Raw genomic sequence first — 19857 nt, 5'->3', positions numbered from 1 at the left:
CACTGATTGAAGAGATTAAAGAGAAACAGTAACTGGATGACTTCTTGAAGAAGATCATCGAAGAAAGAGAATCTAAATCGAGACCGGGATTCGAATTTGAGAATAATGTACTGAAATTTCATGAAAGACTGTGTGTACCGAATGATACTGAACTGAAAAGAAGGGTCCTGCAAGAAGGCCACAATTCGAAATTATCTATCCACCCGGGGAATACGAAAATGTACCAAGATCTGAAACAGAATTTCTGGTGGCCGGGAATGAAGAAAGAAATTGCCGACTTTGTGTCCAAATGTCTTCATTGCCAACAGGTCAAAACTGAACATCAACGACCCGCCGGATTATTGCAACCTCTACCCATACCAGAGTGGAAATGGGAGCATATCACGATGGATTTCATTGTGGGATTGCCTCGCTCCAGAAAAGGTATGGATTCAATTTGGGTTATTGTTGATAGACTAACCAAATCTGCTCACTTCTTACCTGTCAAGACAATCTATAATGCGGACAAATTGGCCGTTATCTATATTGATGAGATTGTAAGACTGCATGGAGTGCCTGTGTCTATTGTTTCTGACAGGGATTCAAAGTTTACATCGAGGTTTTGGCAAAGCCTACAGACTGCACTGGGTACTGAACTGAGACTAAGTAGTGCCTATCATCCTCAGACAGATGGACAGTCAGAAAGGACCATCCAAACTCTGGAGGATTTACTGAGAATGTATGTCCTTGATTTTCAGGGAGATTGGGAAAGTCACCTGCCATTAGTTAAATTCGCTTACAACAATAGCTACCATTCGAGTATTGGTATGGCGCCTTTCGAGGCATTGTATGGCAGAAAATGTAGATCTCCGATTTGCTGGGCAGAAGTTGGTGATGGGCCTTTGCTTGGGCCCAAGATTGTTTATGAAACCACTGAGAAAGTGAAACTGATACAGCAAATACTGAAAACTGCACAAAGTAGACAGAAAAGTTATGCAGATGTTAGAAGACGAGACAGAGAGTATGAAGTGGGTGATCACGTTTTTGTGAAAGTGACACCAATGAAGGGCCAGACTCGTTTTGGAGTCAAAGGCAAGTTAGCGCCAAGATACGTCGGACCGTATGAGATTATTGAGAAAATTAATCCGGTGGCGTATCAAGTTGCGCTTCCTCCTGAAATGGAACATATGCATAACGTCTTCCACATTTCTATGTTGAGAGACTACCTCCGGGATCCTTTCCATGTAATAGAGCCTACTCATGTAGTGTTGAGTGATGACTACACTTACGAGGAACGGCCTATACAGATTGTAAACAGACGGATCAAGAAACTGAGGAACAAAGAGATCCCGCTAGTGAAAGTCGACTGGCAGAACCATGGTGGCATGTATGCCACTTGGGAAAGGGAAGATGACATGGCCAAAAGATATCCTGAACTGTTTCCACTAAATCCTGTTTTCTTCCAGAATGAAGGTAACTCAAGTTTAGAGGACTAAACTTTTTATAAGGAGGGAAGACTGTAACAACCCTCACCACTGATTACCGTTAAACATTGATTACCGATGACTGAATTGGTTATGACTGATAACTTAACGGATTACGACTGATAAATGAACTGATTAAAGTACTGAAACGACTGACTGAAAACTGGAACTGAATTGATTGAGTATATGTTAGTTAAATTGCATTCTATCTGTTTGATTGTATGAATATCTGTTCATGCTTATATGTTTAAACTGCTAATTGAAGGCCTTATCGGCGGCCGAATTAGAAATTGATTGAAGTTTTATGATCAACATAATTAATGTGATTTTATGGTATAATTATCTGAAAACTGATTAGGTATGATTAAATTAGATTAAAATAAGCCAATTAAAGAGTTTGACGTAATTGCACTTTTGCCATTTAGTGGGGCCTTTGTTTACTCATATTTGAAGCCTTGTGTATGCTTTATCAAAACATTTTCTTCAGCCATATTTTGAGCACACCACCGAACTAGAGAGAGAGGAAGTGAGAGAGTGGAATTGTTCTAGAGAATTGGCTTGAAAGGCTTGAAGAGATCATAGGAGATTTGCCTAATTGGACTCCTAAACCTTGAATACAAGCTCTAGGTAAGGATTTCATCTTCTCATTCTTGTGTTTGAACTAGTTCTTGCATGGTTCATGTCTAGTTGTAGAGCTAAGTCATGAATTGGTCCATTAATGGTGAATTGAAGCTCAATCTTTGCATGCATGTTAGTATTGTTGGATTTTGAGTTGAATTCATGGCAAATTGTCACATGCATGTCCATGTTTTAAGAGTAGTCCATGTTTTCATCATGTTTTGGAATCAATTGGCTCACTAGAGCATGTTTTGAAGCTTGAAAGTTATTTAAAGATCATGCATGTCATGTTTGAAGATTGTTCTTGAAAATGATTTGAAATTGAGTTTGAATAAAACACCCTTGGGCTTTGATTTCTCAAATTGAGCTTTGAATCATGTTATTCTATGTGTTTATAAATGTTTTCCAGAAAATGGGCCCAAGAGGATTGGTTTTGATGCATTTGAAGGTGAGTTTGAGCTTGGAGGTGCAATCTGGAATTTCCAGATTCTGCACTTCCGCTCGAGCGGAGGAAGTGCCGCTCGAGCGTAGAATTCGAGCATCCAGTATCTCTGCACTGTTTTACAGTCCGCTCGAGCGGAGGATTGGGCGCTCGAGCGGAAGCAGGTCTCACGCTCGAGCGGGCATCGAGCGGAGATTTCACCCATCCAGTACTTTTACGGTACGCTCGAGCGGGAAAGTTTACGCTCGAGCGTGTACCTTTGTTGCATTACCGCTCGAGCGGGGAAACATGCGCTCGAGCGGAACTCTGTTTTTCTGAAAATGCTTTTAAATGTACATCTTTGCATCCTCATCCCATTCTAGGCATTCTTAGGCCTAGTTTAAGACATCTTATGAGGATATAGATGTAGAACACACCAAGGCAAATTAGGGATTAAGTTATTATCTTTCCCGGCTGTGTAGCTTAGTGTGTGTTCAATCTGTTAACTGTGTAGGGTTGGCAACTGGGGAGACGCGCTCTAGCCTACTGTAGCCCAAACTCTGTGAGTAACAATTGTGTAAAGATATGTTCAAATGATTATCTTCTGAATACTGAACTGAACTGTTTACTGAATTGATATTGTTTACTGAATGAATGTATGTCCTATATTCTGAACTGTATTGTGGCATCCTTAGCACCTACTGTTTACTGTTACTGTTACTGTTACAGAGATCTCTGTCGGTTCTCTCGTGGAACCACTACTGTTTACTGACTGATGGCCATCATTACTGTTCGGTCTTTTAAGACCTACTGTTACTGTTATGCTAATGGATGTACCACATATGACTGTTTACTGTACTAAACAACTGAAATACTATTTGAATTGAATTGTTTTCATTACTGTAAGGACATTCATTCTAAACCCCTTTACGCTTTATGTTATTCACTCGGCTTTAGCTCACTGCTCATATATATATGTAGGTGTACAGGCACCAGATCGCGGCTAGGAGCGTCAGAGTAACTCTAGTTTTGTCAAGCCAGCCTATGTGCCTCACTGCGAGGTTCCGAGCCTATCTGCTAAGGCTTAGGGATGTTTTAGGAATCCCCCTTCTGCACCGTTCTACTGTTCTGTTTAGACTGAATGTTTACTGTACTGTCATGCAGGGATTGAGTCCCTAGTCTGAATGATTGTAAATTTTGTATAGACTGCACCGTTTGTATATGTATGAATGTATGAAAAGTCTTTTTGGCATGTAGACTGTCACAGCTCATTGGACATTATTTATTTACTGTATTGGCTTCCGCCAGGCCCTGTACTCTGATTTACTATATTACTGATAAGTAGGCCTTCGGTAATCTCGGATTACTGGCCGGTTACGGTGCTAAACCCATAGGGCCGGGTTTGGGTCGTGACAGGAGGCTAAGCCCATCTTGATTCTTAGTTTACCCGTTGATGAGTTCCCTGCACTTACATGACCAAACAAACGTGAGCCGTTTGGTAGAGCTGTAGGAAAGTGATTATACTTTATAGTTTAACAGCTTATAATTTATAGTTGTGAACATAAGCTGATTTTTGACTTATAAATCAAGCTTCTCCTCTCCCACTCAAAGAATAAGTTGATTTTTGACTTACAAAAAACTATAAACTGTATTGTTAAACTGAATCGAACATATCAAAATAACTTAAATTAATCTAAAAATTAAAATAAATTGAAAATAAATCCTACCAAACAAGGCCCTCGTCTCGTCTCCACTAATCGGGGCATAGGGTAATCCGAGTTGGTGCAAGAAAAGTCTTAACTCAGGACAAGATAACAAGAGCCTGTGTGCCAAACAGAGCCCAAAATCACGTTTGATCACAGAACTCGACTCGAGCGCCGCGGAGGGAGGGAGGGAGGCATGGTTTTTCCAACTTTCTGTGTGAGTGTTTTTGTATGTAGAAGGAAGGAAGGAAGTGTACGGGGAGGAAATAATTCTCCTCGTATAATCCTGTTGACCAAGTCCACGCTTCTCCGTACGACGTCGCTTTGTCACCTGAAAACACAAACGTGAGCTAGCCGGCGGGTGTGTGCCGGAAACCTCTCCGATGCCTAAGTCAGAAAACTTGACAAATAGACAAAGCTTTAAGTTCTCAGAAAGATTATGTTCAATTACCTCCTCCAAGGTGATGCTTGTGAGCTTTTATAAGTTTCATATGGCACAATCCTAGTAGGACTTGTATTTCTCCATACAGAGTCCTCATAGGATTCAATCTCTTAAGGATAATGCTTATCCTTTTACACCCTCCCCCACTGCTCAAACCAAGTGGGATGGTTTTCTTTACGGCCGAACTTCCTTTTGACCGAAGTAAACTTGGCTATACCGAGCCACAGAAGGCCGAACTATCCTTAGCTCGGTCTTCTCCTCCAACTCTTTACTTCGGCTGCCCTGTTCGACCTTGATGCGCTTCGATCAAACTTCCAGGTAACAAGTTCGGACCGACCTAACCAATGTAAGTCACGACCGGACTAATTCCGACACCGGTCTTCTCAGAACATACTGCGACCGGACTAACTCTGAGACCGGCCTAACTGTGAATTGCCTCCAGACCGGAGTAATTTTACTCTTCCTTGGGCTGAAGTAGCTTTGTCTTCCCAAGGCCGGAGTAACTTTGCCCTTCTGGGCCGGAGTATTCTGTACGGCCTTTTTACCTAGTCCACTGCGTTTTGGGCCTCAAAACCAAACTCGAAGTTCGGCCCAATTTTCCCAAAAATTACCCTCTCAATTGCCCCTTAATTCCATCTGTGCAACATGATTGGGATTACCAGCCTTCTGGCCGAGCTAGAGTTTGTCATGCTTTTTCAGCCGAGCTAAAAACCCTTTAGCCTTTCCAGCCGAGCTAAGTTTACCTCGGGTACAACTATGTCCGGTCAAAACGTCTCTTCAATCACAGCGACTGTATCGCTTCCCATTCCCGTGACACGTGGCAAACTCTGATAGGCTGTGGCCAACTGTCGCGCCGTCCTTCAGAATTTTCGTACTGTTCCCGCCTCTTTTTGCCGCCTTTTTTCTCTCTCCCTTTTCACAAAACAGCCTTTCTCCTTCTTGAATCACTCACCTTCGATTCTTCATTTTCTCTTCTCCCCTGGTTCCTGAGTTTTTGAGTTTGCTGTGTTCGTGTCTCCATTGCTGCCATTGCCTCCATTTCTAGCTTCTCTCTTATACAGGTAAGCAAGCCTATCCTTCTTGCTTTCTTTGTTTTCGTACTTTGCTTTCCATGCTCCGTATGTTTTTTGCAAACAGTTTGTCCATTTCTGATTCGCTTTTGTACTTTTATGGAGAAACCATTAGAACTCTATGTATATGTCATATACCCTAGAGAAAAAATTTCGATTTTGATCCAGAATCACGTCCCGACCGAACTTGGATACTGTTTGTGTCATGTATGTGAATAGACTCAGAACATAACCGGACTAGAACTTGTAGGAATATCAGTAGTTTCTTTTGACCCACTCTAGCCAAGATAGGATCACCGAACAAGCTTGCTCATACCGAACTAGGTACTTCGGTCTATAACCGAGCTAAGATTTTGGGGCCAAGCCGGCTTTCTTAGTTCTTAAACCGAACTTAGAAAGCCGCCCCTAAGAGCTCAACCGAAGTAATTTTCCTCATACTGTAACCGTTTTAGGCCTTGGGACTAGACCAGCTTTCTTAGTTTTTTAGACCGAACTCAGAAAGCTGCCCCTAGACGTTAAACCGGTCTAATGTGCTCAAAACCGTGCTAACAAACATTCTGAAGAGCCGAGGTAGAACCAGCCCACTAAGCCGAAGTAGGATTTGTATATCTTGCTTATAATTTGTAGCGCGGTCCAATCGATCTGTGCTTAACCCCTTTGTTTTCTACCTTGCAGACTTAGGTTGCCCAGACACTCCTGCGTGTGCTCAACCGAGCTACTGAGCCAAATTTTTGTACCGAAATAATTTATTCGTAATTTATACAACAAATGGGTAAGTATAGATATTTAGTCGAAACCCCTGGTGGCATGGCCGAATTTAGGCAGGACTACCAGATTCCTGATGATGTCCAACTGGTATTGGCCAAGAAAGATGCTACTCCCTGGGACAATGAAGGCTTCGTCCCTTTTACCCTTCAATCCATAATAGAAACCGGACTACGGTTTCCTGTTCAACCGCTAATCTGCGAATTTCTTAGACAGACTAGGTTGTGCCCCACCCAACTGTCTACCAATACATATCGTATCATAATGGGAATAGCCGCATTAAATCATCAAACCGGACTAAATCTCGGCCTAGCCGAAATATTCCATCAGTATTCCATCGGTTCAAAGAATGCTGGGTGGGTATATTACCTTAGAATTCGCCGCCGCCGAGAGAAGATAATTAAGCACACTCCGGACAAAGATCTTAACGATGATGATTTCTTTTGGGTCTCTGGGAACTTTGAGGATTTTCAGGCTCAAATTCCTGGCCGACCTATAAATTGGAAAATGGGAGAGCCTGGTAATTTTACTTCGGTCTTCTGCTTTGTAAGTTATCTCGGTTGTTTAGTCTATTAGCCGAACTAACACTTCTCTTTTTTGCAGATTTTGCCCATCTCCATTCCTTGTATAGCTATCCCAACCTCGGAGTGTTGCGAGCCGCATTTCGGGTTAAAGAAAGAGATTGGGCCAAGCTTCTAAATTTCGAACCGACCTACCGTTACAGCGGTCGCCGCAAAGCAAAGGTAACCGATTTTCTTCTCGAGGAAGCACCGGAGCCGGACCCAACTTTGCCCGAGATAAGGCTTGTCCCTCTAACAGCAGAAGAAGAGATGGCGAAAAGGAGCAGAGTTAGGGCCCTCCTGACCGCAACAACTAGGGCCGAAGTAACACCAACTACTGAGGTTCAGCCCGCCGTCGTAGCCCTTCCTTCACAACGGCCTTCTTCATCGCGCCCTTCAAAACGCGCCCGATCTGCGTCAGCCGAACAGCAACTTGTTGACGAAGTCGAATCCGTCCCCCAAAGTCCTCGTCCTGCTTCCCAACCAGAGCAAACTGACCGAGACCGTTCTCCGAAGTGGGCTCCGCCTTTGATCTTCAATGACCGAAACATCAAAGCCACTGATTCGGTCGTGGCTGAAAAAGACCACCAACTGGCCTTTAACCTGGCCAAAAGTGTGTGCCTCCCCAAGGACATGGAGCACCACTTGAAGCAACTGAACACCGAAATGAAATCAATTCGGTCTGCTTCCAAGTCCATGATCTTGGTAAGTAGCTGTCTGCTTTATCCTGTCTAAATTTTTCTAACTTTTACTTCGGCTGAGATGAGATTTTTGTTTTGCCAGGCCTTGCAAAAGAACAATGTCACTTATAGGAAAGTCCAAGAGCTCCGCAAAACCACAAGGCAGGCAATGGCGGAAGCCGAAGCCAAGTCGGCCGAACTACTACAAGCCGAAAAGAGGATGGCCGAGCTAGAAGCAGAAAACGGCCGTCTTGCCGATCTAGTTAATTCGGCGGAAGCGGAGAAGCAGAAAGCTGCCATCGTTATGAAGGACAAGTATTTGCGGGAGTTGGTGAAGCTTGAGAGGAGGAAAGACGCCGAAATAGGTGAATTAAGAAAAAACATGGTGGAGGCCGAAAAGGAGGGCTATAAACAAGGTTACAAGAAGGCCGAAGACGCCTACGTCCAACAATGTGACGCTGCAAAGGAGCTGTTCTTTAAATGCGGCTGGAGGGCGGCAGTGGAGAAGCTCGGTCAAGATCAACAGACCGAGGTCTTCAACCCTCCAGATTATTTTATACCGAAGTCCCTGGCGAAGTACGCGGCTGCTCTGCAACAACAGTTTTTGGAAGATGACTCTGATGATGCCTCTGATGAAGATACTCCGGCCGAAAATGTGGACCAGCCAGTTCGGTCGGTGCCCACTGCTGAAGACCTAACTGCAGAACCTCCCAGTGGAACCGTAGCCGAAGTGGCTCGCCCTAGTGTGGATGAGCTCCCTCCGGAGACCGGTCTTCAAGTTGATGCTGATGCGGTTTTCGATGCTGAAATTGATGAACTTTTCTCTTGATTTTTTACTTTTTCTCCTTTGTAACCGAACTAAGCCCCCTTGTAATGACTTCTCTTTGAATGAAAATTTTACTTCTTCTTATTCCGGTTATTGTGTGTATGCTTGCGTTTGTAATGTCTTCTATTACTCCAAGTGTTATTTCGGTTTTTGGTTGGTTAAACTATACTTACCAGCCAACCACTCCTTAGCCGACATAATTACTTCGGCTGAGGAGTATTAAGTGTTGGGTTTAATCCAGCCAACCACTCTTCAGCCTTACACTTACTTCGGCTGAAGAGTAACAAGAGTTTGGTTTATTCCAGCCAACCACTCTTCAGCCATACACTTACTTCGGCTGAAGAGTAACAAAAGTTGGTTTATTCCAGCCAACCACTCCTTAGTCATGCACTTACTTCGGCTAAGGAGTACAAAGAGTTGGTTTATTCCAGCCAACCACTCCTTAGTCATGCACTTACTTCGGCTAAGGAGTACAAAGAGTTGGTTTATTCCAGCCAACCACTCCTTAGTCATTTACTTCGGCTAAGGAGTACAGAGTGTTGGTTTATTCCAGCCAACCACTCTTCAGCCTTGCACTTACTTCGGCTGAAGAGTAACAAGTGTTGGTTTATTCCAGCCAACCACTCTTCAGTCTTGCACTTACTTCGGCTGAAGAGTAACAAGTGTTGGTTTATTCCAGCCAACCACTCTTCAGCCTTGCACTTACTTCGGCTGAAGAGTAACAAGAGTTGGTTTATTCCAGCCAACCACCCTTCAGCCTTACACTTACTTCGGCTGAAGAGTAACAAGTGTTGGTTTATTCCAGCCAACCACTCTTCAGCCATACACTTACTTCGGCTGAAGAGTAACAAGTGTTGGTTTATTCCAGCCAACCACTCTTCAGCCATACACTTACTTCGGCTGAAGAGTAACAAGTGTTGGTTTATTCCAGCCAACCACTCTTCAGCCATACACTTACTTCGGCTGAAGAGTAACAAGAGTTGGTTTATTCCAGCCAACCACTCTTCAGCCTCACACTTACTTCGGCTGAAGAGTAACAAGTGTTGGTTTATTCCAGCCAACCATTGAAGTTAGTTTTTCCAGCTAACTTGGAATAGAATGCTTGCAATAAACTTAGTCTCTAAAGCTAACTTTTACAAAGAATAATTTGTGCTAAAAAGAATTGCTCATTTTATTGAAGGAAGAGAAAATTACACGTTTTAAAAAAGAAAAACTAAAAGTAAAATAACTTGAGATTGGCCGCATTCCATGGCCTAGGGATTGCCTTGCCATCCTTGTCTTCTAGGTGGTATGCCCCTTTGCCGGCTAACCCAACCACCTTATAGGGACCTTCCCAATTGGGGCCTAACTTGCCGTCTCCTGGGACCAAGGTGTTTCCCATTACTTTGCGCAGTACCCAATCGCCAATTTTGAATTGTCTTGGATGAACCTTTTTGCTGTATTTTTTGATTAACTCTCGTTGGTATGCGGCGATGTGGACCAACGCTCTTTCTCTTCTTTCTTCTGCGAGGTTGAGTTCTAAGGCTATGGCTTCTCCATTTAAGTCTGGATCAAAATTTTCGCTTCGAATTGTGGGGAGGCCAACTTCTAGTGGGATCACCGCTTCCATTCCATATGCTAAGGAGAATGGTGTTTCTCCTGTTGATCGCCGAGGTGTGGTGCGGTAGGCCCATAAAACATGAGGAAGTTCATCCGCCCACTTGCCTTTTGCTTTCTCTAGCCTTTTCTTTAGTCCATCCAAGACGACTTTATTTGATGCTTCAGCCTGCCCATTTGCTTGAGGATACGCTGGTGTGGAATTGTAGAACTCTATCTTGTATTCTTCACAAAAGCTTCTGAAGATTCTGCCGTCGAACTGAGTTCCATTGTCTGAGATCAGTGCTTTTGGTATGCCAAACCGAGTGATAATATTTTGCCAAACGAACTTCTTTACATCTTTTTCTTTGATTGATGCCAATGCTTCTGCTTCCACCCATTTTGTGAAGTAGTCTGTTGCTGCGAGAAAGAATTTTCTGCCTCCGGGTGCTGTTGGAAGTGGTCCTACTATGTCTAAGCCCCACATTGCGAAAGGCCATGGGCTAGTTAAAGGTAGGAGTTCTCTTGCTGGTTGATGTATTTGGTGCGCGAATTTCTGGCATTTTTCACACTTCTTCACATATTTTTCTGAGTCTGCTTGCATATAGGGCCACCAATATCCTTGTGAAATAGCCCTGTAGGCGAGCGACCTTCTCCCTTGATGACTTCCACATACCCCTTCGTGTATTTCAAACAGGAATGCTTCTACTTTGCTGGGATGAACGCACTTGAGGTAAGGCCCAGAGAACAACTTTTTATATAATGCCAAAGATGGAGATAGCCAAAACCGCTGCGACTTCGCCCTTATTTTGTTGGCTTCTTTTTTCTCTTCTGGTAGGATGCCGTCTTTTAGGAACCGGATGATGGGATCCATCCAAGAGGGCCCTAATTCTGCGCAATACACTTCTTCTGCTTCGGGGTCTTCTATGCTTGGTTTTGGTAGGAAGTCGACGAGTAATGGATGAGGGATTGATGTATCTGCCATTGAGGCAAGGCCTGCTAGCTCGTCCGCTCGGCTGTTTTCCTCCCTGCCAATTTGTTCTATCCTTACCACATCAAACTTCTTGATCTCCGTTCTGACTAGCTCTTGGTACTTGGCCATTCTGTCATCCTTTGCTTCGTATTCGCCAGAAATTTGGTTTACCACTAGCAGTGAGTCACTGTATACCATTAATTCGGTTGCTTTCATGAAGTGTGCCGACTTGAGTCCTGCGAGAAGCGCCTCATACTCCGCTTCATTGTTGGATGCTGGGAAGCCAAGGTTGATTGCTTGCTCTATAACCAGGCCGTCTGGAGAGATGAGGACTATGCCAAGCCCTGCACCATGTCGGTTGGATGCTCCATCCACAAAGAGCTTCCACATCTCTCCAACGAATAGTTTCCAGCAAGTGGAAGGATCAGATGATGTCGTGAGGTCAAGAAGGGTGTTTTCTTCAAAGTCCTGGTTGGCTGTCTGCCCTTCGTCCTCTGTTTGAACTGCTGGTGAGCCTTTGTTTGGCTCCTCCTTGTTGTCCTTAGTATGGTCTGCCTTTATGCTTGATGGACTATCTTTCACTAGGGGTTGCGCTATTCCGGCGTCAGCTTCCGTCCCTAGTTCGGTTGGATTACCTTCCACTAGGGGTCGCGCTATTCCGGCGTCAACTTCTGTCCCTAGTTCGGTTGTGTCAGTCAGGTCGACTGGGCAGATATGATGACTTCCAGGAGTAAATTCCGCGACGAAGTCCGCCAAAGATTGGGCTTTTATGGCTGTCTTGGGTTGGAATTTGATGTCGAATTGTCCTAACTCCACTGCCCACTTCAAAATTCGCCCACTAAAGTTCGCCCTTTCAAATAGAGCTTTTAGTGGAAAGGCCGGGAGGACAACTATGGTGTGGGCATGAAAGTAGTGCGCCAATTTTCTGGATGCCATCATTAATGCTAATGCTAGTTTCTCCAATGGTAAGTACCTTGTTTCGGCTCCCAACAATGTCTTGCTGACATAAAAGATGGGCAAGTGTTGTATTCCTTCTGCACGAACCAACACTGCGCTGACTGCGTGTTGAGAGACTGCTAGGTACAAAAAGAGTTCTTCACCAGGTACTGGAGTAACAAGTAGTGGTGGGGAAGACATGTATTCCTTCAAGCTTTCCAGAGCTCGGTCGCATTCTTCATCCCACTCAAACTTGGTCTTTAAAGCTTGGAAGAACGGTCGTAGTCTGTCCGACGATCTGCTTATGAACCGGTTGAGTGCAGCCGCCATACCAGTAAGATGCTGCACTTCTTTGACTGAGTTTGGTCTCTCCAACTCCTGGATCGCTTTGATCTGAGAGGGGTCGGCTTCTATACCTCGGTTGGTCACCAGGAAGCCCAAGAATTTGCCAGATCCAACTCCGAATGCGCATTTGGACGCATTGAGGCGTAGCTTGTGTTCCTTCAGGATCTGGAACATCTCGCCTAAGTCTTTCAGATGGTCATTCTCATCCTTGCTTTTGACCACCATGTCGTCGATGTACGCCTCCATTGTTCTGCCTAACAATGGTTCAAACATCTTGGTGACCATCCTTTGGAATGTCGCCCCTGCGTTCTTTAGGCCAAAGGGCATGACCTTGTAGCAATATAACCCCCTTGGTGTTGTGAAGGAAGTGACCTCTTGGTCTGGTTCGTGCATGGCTATCTGGTGGTAGCCTCTGTATGCATCCAAAAAGCTAAGTCGGTTATGTCCTGCCGTTAAGTCCACCAGTTGATCTATCCTTGGTAGAGGGAAGCTATCTTTCGGGCACGCCTTGTTGACTGTTTTGTAGTCGACGCAGACGCGCCATTTACCATTCTTTTTTGGCACTACGACGGTGTTGGAGATCCATTTTGGGTAGTGCACTTCCCTTATTGCTCCTGCCTCCAGCAGGTTGCCCACCTCTTCTGCCACTATTTCGGCGTGGTGGAGTGCCGATCTGCGTGTACGTTGAATGACTGGTCTGGCGGATGGGTGGACATTGAGTTGGTGACTGATGAAGTTTGGATCAATGCCTGGCATGTCGTACGGTGTCCAGGCAAACACTTCGATATTAGAGGTCAAGAATTCCATGACCTCTAATCTCTCAGCGCTGGACAATGATGAACCAAGCAAGAAGAACTTATCCGGGTTCTTCTCATCTATTTTTACCTCCACCAAGTCTTCCACTGCTTTCTGATCAGCTTCTTTGCCGACGTCAGCGAATAGTTCATTACTCTCTGGTTCTTCCACCGAATGAACGTATCCTTTGGCAGCTCGGCTTCCATTTGCTGTGGCGAAGCACTGTTTTGACATGATCTGATCGCCATAGACTTCTTCAATTATACCGGCGTCATTGGGGAACCGCATTACCTGATGGTATGACGACGCCACCGAACGCATGGCATGCAGCCATGTTCTGCCCAGGATGATGTTGTAGGTGGAGGGGACCTTCAATACCCAGAACTCCACCTGTTTTGATACACTTCCAGCTCTGACTGGAAGGATTATTTTGCCGACAGGCCACTCTGGCATGGAGTTGAATCCAATCAGGGGAGAAACTGCAGGTGCCAAGTCTTTGTCTTGCAGCTTTAGTTGTTTGAATGTGTCGTAATACATGATCTCACATGAACTACCCTGGTCAATCAGAATCCGCTTGACGTCAAAATCCTTGACTCGGAGAGTGACAACCAGGGCATCATTATGGGGGCAGTAAATTCGTTCCAAGTCCTTATCCGAAAAGGACATGACGTTTGTTGCCTCTGTCCTCCCCTTCTTGATGGCGGGTTGGGCACTTAATACTTCCCTAAAGTGCTCAGCCTTCTTGATCGAACCTCTAAGCTCGCATACGCGCTCAGGTTCAAAAACTCCATGAATTACATTGATAATGCCTTGTGGTGGTGCATCGTTTGGCATTCTGTTGGGTTGGTCATTATGATCTTGGGGGGCCGGTTGTGCTCCTCCTTCAATGTATTCATCCAAGTGGCCTGCTGCCACCAATTCTTCCAAATGCTGCCTTAGTGGCGTGCAATTCTCAGTTCGGTGCCCCTTTTCTTTGTGGAAGGTGTACCGTGATCTGTCGTCGTAATTCTTCTGAGCTTCCCCAAGCTTGGCTGGCCACTTGACAAAAGGCTTGTCTTTGATTTCGCTCAGAATCCGATATATTGGTTTTTTGAACACCGTTGTTATGGCAGTGCGGATTCTCAACCATCTTTTGTCGGGGTCTTCTCCGTTATCTCGTCTGCCACGTCCGTTCTTGTTACTTCAGTCAACCGTGTTGACCTTGGCAGGGGTTTTCTTTTCCGGTGCCGCGGTCGTGCTTGATCTTGCTTTAGCACGCGCGCCATCCTCTTCTACCCTGATGTGCTGATGTACTCTTTCCATCAGGGCCTCCATGGTGAGGGGTGGCGTCATGGTGATCGAGTCCCTTAATCGGTTTCCTACTGGTAGGCCTCTTTTATATTGCGCAATGGCTAGATTGGTGGGGCAGTCTCCAATCTGGTTGAATGTCTCCCAGTAGCGACTGTTGTAAGATTTGAGGGTCTCTTTTTCACCCATGTCGATGGAGAGTAACTGGTCTATCTCCACCGGTGTCTTAGTATTTGTCCGAAACCTTGTTACGAACGCTTCTGCCAATTGGGCCCAGGAGGCTATGCTACCCTCTGGGAGCTTTTCGAACCAAGTCAAGCCCAGGTCGCCCAGACTTGATGGGAAAAGTATGCACATTAAGGCCTCGTTTCGCCTGTATACGGCCATGACTTGGCGAAAGTGGCTCAAGTGTGAATACGGGTCCGTCTTCCCTTCATATGTATTGAACTTCGGCTGAAGGAAGCCTGATGGTAGGGGTGCGTTTTCGATCGCTGGGACAAACGGCGAGGTCTGTAGTCTTGCCAATGCCTTGTCCGTTGGTTCGTAGGCCGGTCGCGGTATTGGCATTCCAACCTCGACGCTTCCGTGCGTCCGAGGAGCCAACCGTTGTAAGGCCGAAACTCGGTGTGGATCCCTTGCCCTGGCATCTTCCTTGCATCGTGCTTTTTCTTCTAGCACGGTTCGTAAGTCGGATGACCTGGGTAGCTCGGTTTGTCTGGATCTGGTTTGGTGTGAATGTGAAGGCCAATACGTGCTTCCTTCAGTGTATGATCTTTCGGATCTCGTCCTCTCAGACCTGGAGTGACGAGTCCTTGAAGATAAGGAGTGAGTGTCGCCTGTCCTGAGGCTTCTGCTCTCTCCTTGAGAGGGTGTAGTTTTCCTACTACGACTTTCTGAGTGGCGAGGGGGCGTCTTGTGCTTGCGCCCCTCTCCTGTCGCCACATCTTTGGTCTTCATTTGGCGTTTTAAAGCCTCCATGTCCGCCGCCATTCTTTGAATTAGTTCATCTTGTTCCTTTACGCGATCTTCCAGGGCTTGAGGATCAATCCTCCTCCTTTGCCTGTCGGGACTTTGAGAGTGACGAGGGCTGCCATTCCGCCTTCCCCTGCCACTCCTCCTGGAATTATGTTGTTGGGGTTCCAAGTCCGCCATGGGGGGGACGGCAGGTAATCCTTCACGCCTTGCGCCCCCTTCTGGAGTTAGTCCGTCGACGGCGGACTGCGGCAAGTCTTCAATGTGTGCCATTGAATGAGAAAAGAAGAAGCTTAGTCAAGAGGTTTTTGTTCTTGTCTGTTCTTCCCACAGACGGCGCCAATTTGTACGGGGAGGAAATAATTCTCCTCGTATAATCCTGTTGACCAAGTCCACGCTTCTCCGTACGACGTCGCTTTGTCACCTGAAAACACAAACGTGAGCTAGCCGGCGGGTGTGTGCCGGAAACCTCTCCGATGCCTAAGTCAGAAAACTTGACAAATAGACAAAGCTTTAAGTTCTCAGAAAGATTATGTTCAATTACCTCCTCCAAGGTGATGCTTGTGAGCTTTTATAAGTTTCATATGGCACAATCCTAGTAGGACTTGTATTTCTCCATACAGAGTCCTCCTAGGATTCAATCTCTTAAGGATAATGCTTATCCTTTTACACCCTCCCCCACTGCTCAAACCAAGTGGGATGGTTTTCTTTACGGCCGAACTTCCTTTTGACCGAAGTAAACTTGGCTATACCGAGCCACAGAAGGCCGAACTATCCTTAGCTCGGTCTTCTCCTCCAACTCTTTACTTCGGCTGCCCTGTTCGACCTTGATGCGCTTCGATCAAACTTCCAGGTAACAAGTTCGGACCGACCTAACCAATGTAAGTCACGACCGGACTAATTCCGACACCGGTCTTCTCAGAACATACTGCGACCGGACTAACTCTGAGACCGGCCTAACTGTGAATTGCCTCCAGACCGGAGTAATTTTACTCTTCCTTGGGCTGAAGTAGCTTTGTCTTCCCAAGGCCGGAGTAACTTTGCCCTTCTGGGCCGGAGTATTCTGTACGGCCTTTTTACCTAGTCCACTGCGTTTTGGGCCTCAAAACCAAACTCGAAGTTCGGCCCAATTTTCCCAAAAATTACCCTCTCAGGAAGTATCTGATCTTCTTCGTTATTCTCTGTCTCTCTCTGTTTCTTCGTTCAGATTTCCAACAAGAGTAGTGTAGAGTAGAGTAGAGTAGATTAGAGCATCTCGCAAACCCCAACAATGGCTTCCATTCTATCAAAGAAGAAGAAGAAGAAGAAGAACAAGAGAGAGAAATACAGTATTTCAGAGCTGAAAACCCTAGGCCACCAGCTTCTGTCTTCCAGGGCTCACATCAACAACCTACCTCTCCTCATGAGCTTCGTCTGCTCCGGTACCTCTCCGCCGTACTACGCCCTCGAAGCTCTTCTCTCCGTTCAGTCTTTCTTCACTCCTATCCTCCCTGACCTTCCTTCCCACCCCCAAGGCGACCCCCAAGATCCCGAATTCATCTACCGCACTTGGCTCCGATCCAAGTTCGATGATTTTGTCAATTCCCTCATCGATATTGCCGTATCTCCCCAATCCGAAGAAGCTCTCAGGGTAACATTCATTCATTCATATATAGGAATCATATTTCTTACACTTTACCTCACAATATGCAGTGATTTTCTGACGAGATCATATGACATTGGAGGTGTTATCAGTGTCATGGCTCTTAGCAGCTTGTACATTCTTATGACACAGCATGGCCTTGAGTATCCTAACTTCTATGAGAAGCTTTTTGCACTATTGGTACCCTCCATCTTTATGGCAAAGCATCGGGCAAAATTTTTTGAGGTGATCTTTTGTGGTTTATAATTAATTGTTTTGTAAACTAAAAATATTAGGCCAATTTGGGTGTCGTGTTCATTTCTCAGTAGTCTAGTGAAAATCTGAATCTTAATATGTTGTTGGGATAGTTTTTAGTTTTGCTTATAAACATTCTCCATTCAGTAGCCAGGTGACATCTACGAATTATGTGTTTGTGCATGTGTGTGTGTATATCTACACAGTACAGTCAATGTTGGATACAGGGAGGAGCTGGTGGGGACACCCCCCCCTCCCCGGTAGAACTTACATATTTTTATATGTACTAATTAGTAGAATTCTGTAATTAATTAACTCCCTTTGTCCCAAATTATTTGTCCGGCATGAAAAATGATAACTTAAAAATAATGTATTCTCGCATGAAAATTTTCAAATGTTTTTCACTAATTGAAAGATCTCATGAAGTACTTCTAATTTGTGGATTTTTTTTTTTTTTTTGAAAATTATGACACAGTCATTATTTTTAAGTTTTTGTTTTCTGTACTAAACAAATAATTTGGGACGGAGGTAGTAATAATTATCTTGATGTTGGCCTTATTCACCTAGTAACTCTTCAACTAATTTTATATTCAATCATAATTGTACTCCTTCCTACTTGAAACTACTATAATATATGATGATGGTAATTCCAATAATTGTTAAACATGGGTTGTAGGGGTCTCCCATGGGTTTTATTTTGAGCCAAGTTATTAAATGGGTCATTATATATAGGTCAAAAGTCTAAATTTCTTATTTTGATATTGAAGTAGAATTAGAAGTCATTAAAGTTTCCCATTATGATTGAAGTAGAATTGAAAGTCATAGTCGGTCTAGAATATTAGTAGTTGGTAAATAATTTTAGTTTCTAAATTTGAGTTATAGTCCTTACAAAATTAGGAGAGTTATTAGCCTATAAATATATGTGTAATCTTAATAATTCAATAGAGGAGTTAATATTATGAAAATTCGAGATTGTGTTTGTGTGATTGGCCTATCCCTTGTGAGGGTGAAGCGCCCCCCCCCTCTTCTCTCTCTCTCTCTCCCCTCTTCTATCCAACAAGGCTATTGTTTGTTCGCGTCACTGTTCACAGTGCTCAGAACAGCCACCCGACAGCCCCTAAACACTTGTGTTTTCATTCCCAAAACCCTACCCTTTTACAAATCCTTAAACTCCTATTTTAAATACTTTTGCTCCCATAAAATCCTACTAAATCCAGCCCTATAAGTCTATTGTTACTGCTGCCAGTATACTTAACTCGGCTCATTACTTGTGGGAAGGTAATCCCTACTCGTCCTACATCAATATATATATTTTATTTCTAAAGTTTTAAAGCACTTGTAAATATATATATACTTTCTTAAGTGGCAAGATTACATTTTCAAAAAACCCAGTTCTATAAATAGTGGGTCTATCAGCACCATGAGCAGTTATTATGGTCAACAGATTGATTAAGCAATCAAGTTGAAAATGAACTTAATTGATTGTAGGACTTCTTGTGGCTTTGATTAACTTTGTGAATATGGCAGCTGCCCTTTCCGTGAGCAATGGTTTTGGATTGGCAGTTATGTAGGTTGGTTTGTTTTAATTAAATGTTACATAGAAGAATAAAAATGCCGACATGGCATGTAAAAAAGTATTAAAAAAAAGCTAACAAAGTAACATAGGTGGCATAAAAAACATTATAATGGGAATTAATTGTTAAAGAGTGTTAGATTGGGAATCCTTTTTATTTTATTTTATAAAATAGTGTTATTTTGGACAAAAAAACTCATTTTATTTTGGGCTGAATTTTCTAACTTTTGCAATATATTATTTGCAGCTTCTTGATTCATGCCTAAAATCACCACTTCTTCCAGCATATTTAGCTGCTGCTTTTGCTAAGAAATTGAGCAGACTGTCACTTTCAGTTCCTCCGTCAGGAGCGTTGGTCATTATTGCTTTGATTCACAACCTTTTGCGGAGACATCCTTCAATCAACTGTTTGGTTCATCGGGTAGCAATTTGCACTTAAGTTCTTGTATCAACGTAATTGTTTGTCTTTGAAATCTTTGCAAAATATATATGACATCATGGTTGTTGGATTCGTGCAAATGAAACTGGGGACTTATGCTGTGCATAATATTATTAGGCATGCAAACACACAAACTGTGACTCTCTCTCTCTCTTCAAATGCTAGAACAAAATACATGGTCTCAATGTTTTCATAATAGCAAAATTAACATAAATTTTTAAGTTGACCAATACGTCATTGATAGTAATGCATGTAGTGAAGGTAAATCGAATGTTAAAATTATGAAGATATACTTTGCTATTCATTTGCTATAGAGCTTTGTGCCGGAGAATAGAGGTACAAGATGAGCAAGGATGATGTGGTATTGTTGAATCATATTGTGGAAAATTATGCCTAGGTTACAGCTAAAGTGGCCATTGTTATCTTGAATCGACCATTTATGAACATTGCTAATATAGTTAAAGCAAAGTGCATAAAGTGGAGAAATTTGTTTACTGCAGTGTGTGAATGATAAATATGTTTTGAATTGCAAGGAAAT

General features: G+C 43.9%; 1 protein-coding gene across 2 annotated transcripts in view; it reads left to right on the top strand.

Annotated features, from left to right (window-relative positions):
* The window catches only part of LOC114301643 (protein NUCLEOLAR COMPLEX ASSOCIATED 4), a 131526-nt gene that overhangs the window by 105528 nt on the left and 6141 nt on the right, over positions 1 to 19857 (top strand). For both annotated transcript variants that reach the window (XM_082893991.1, XM_082893992.1), the window contains 2 exons: positions 17124 to 17298; positions 19128 to 19301. In XM_082893991.1, the coding sequence (XP_082750117.1) occupies positions 17124 to 17298; positions 19128 to 19301 (349 nt within the window). The remainder of the gene's footprint in view (positions 1 to 17123; positions 17299 to 19127; positions 19302 to 19857) is intronic.

Source organism: Camellia sinensis, chromosome 11, assembly GCF_055761805.1.
Source record: "Camellia sinensis isolate YWXY chromosome 11, ASM5576180v1, whole genome shotgun sequence".
In the NCBI taxonomy this organism is placed as follows: Eukaryota; Viridiplantae; Streptophyta; class Magnoliopsida; order Ericales; family Theaceae; genus Camellia; species Camellia sinensis.
This window is presented reverse-complemented; position numbering and strand designations above follow the sequence as displayed.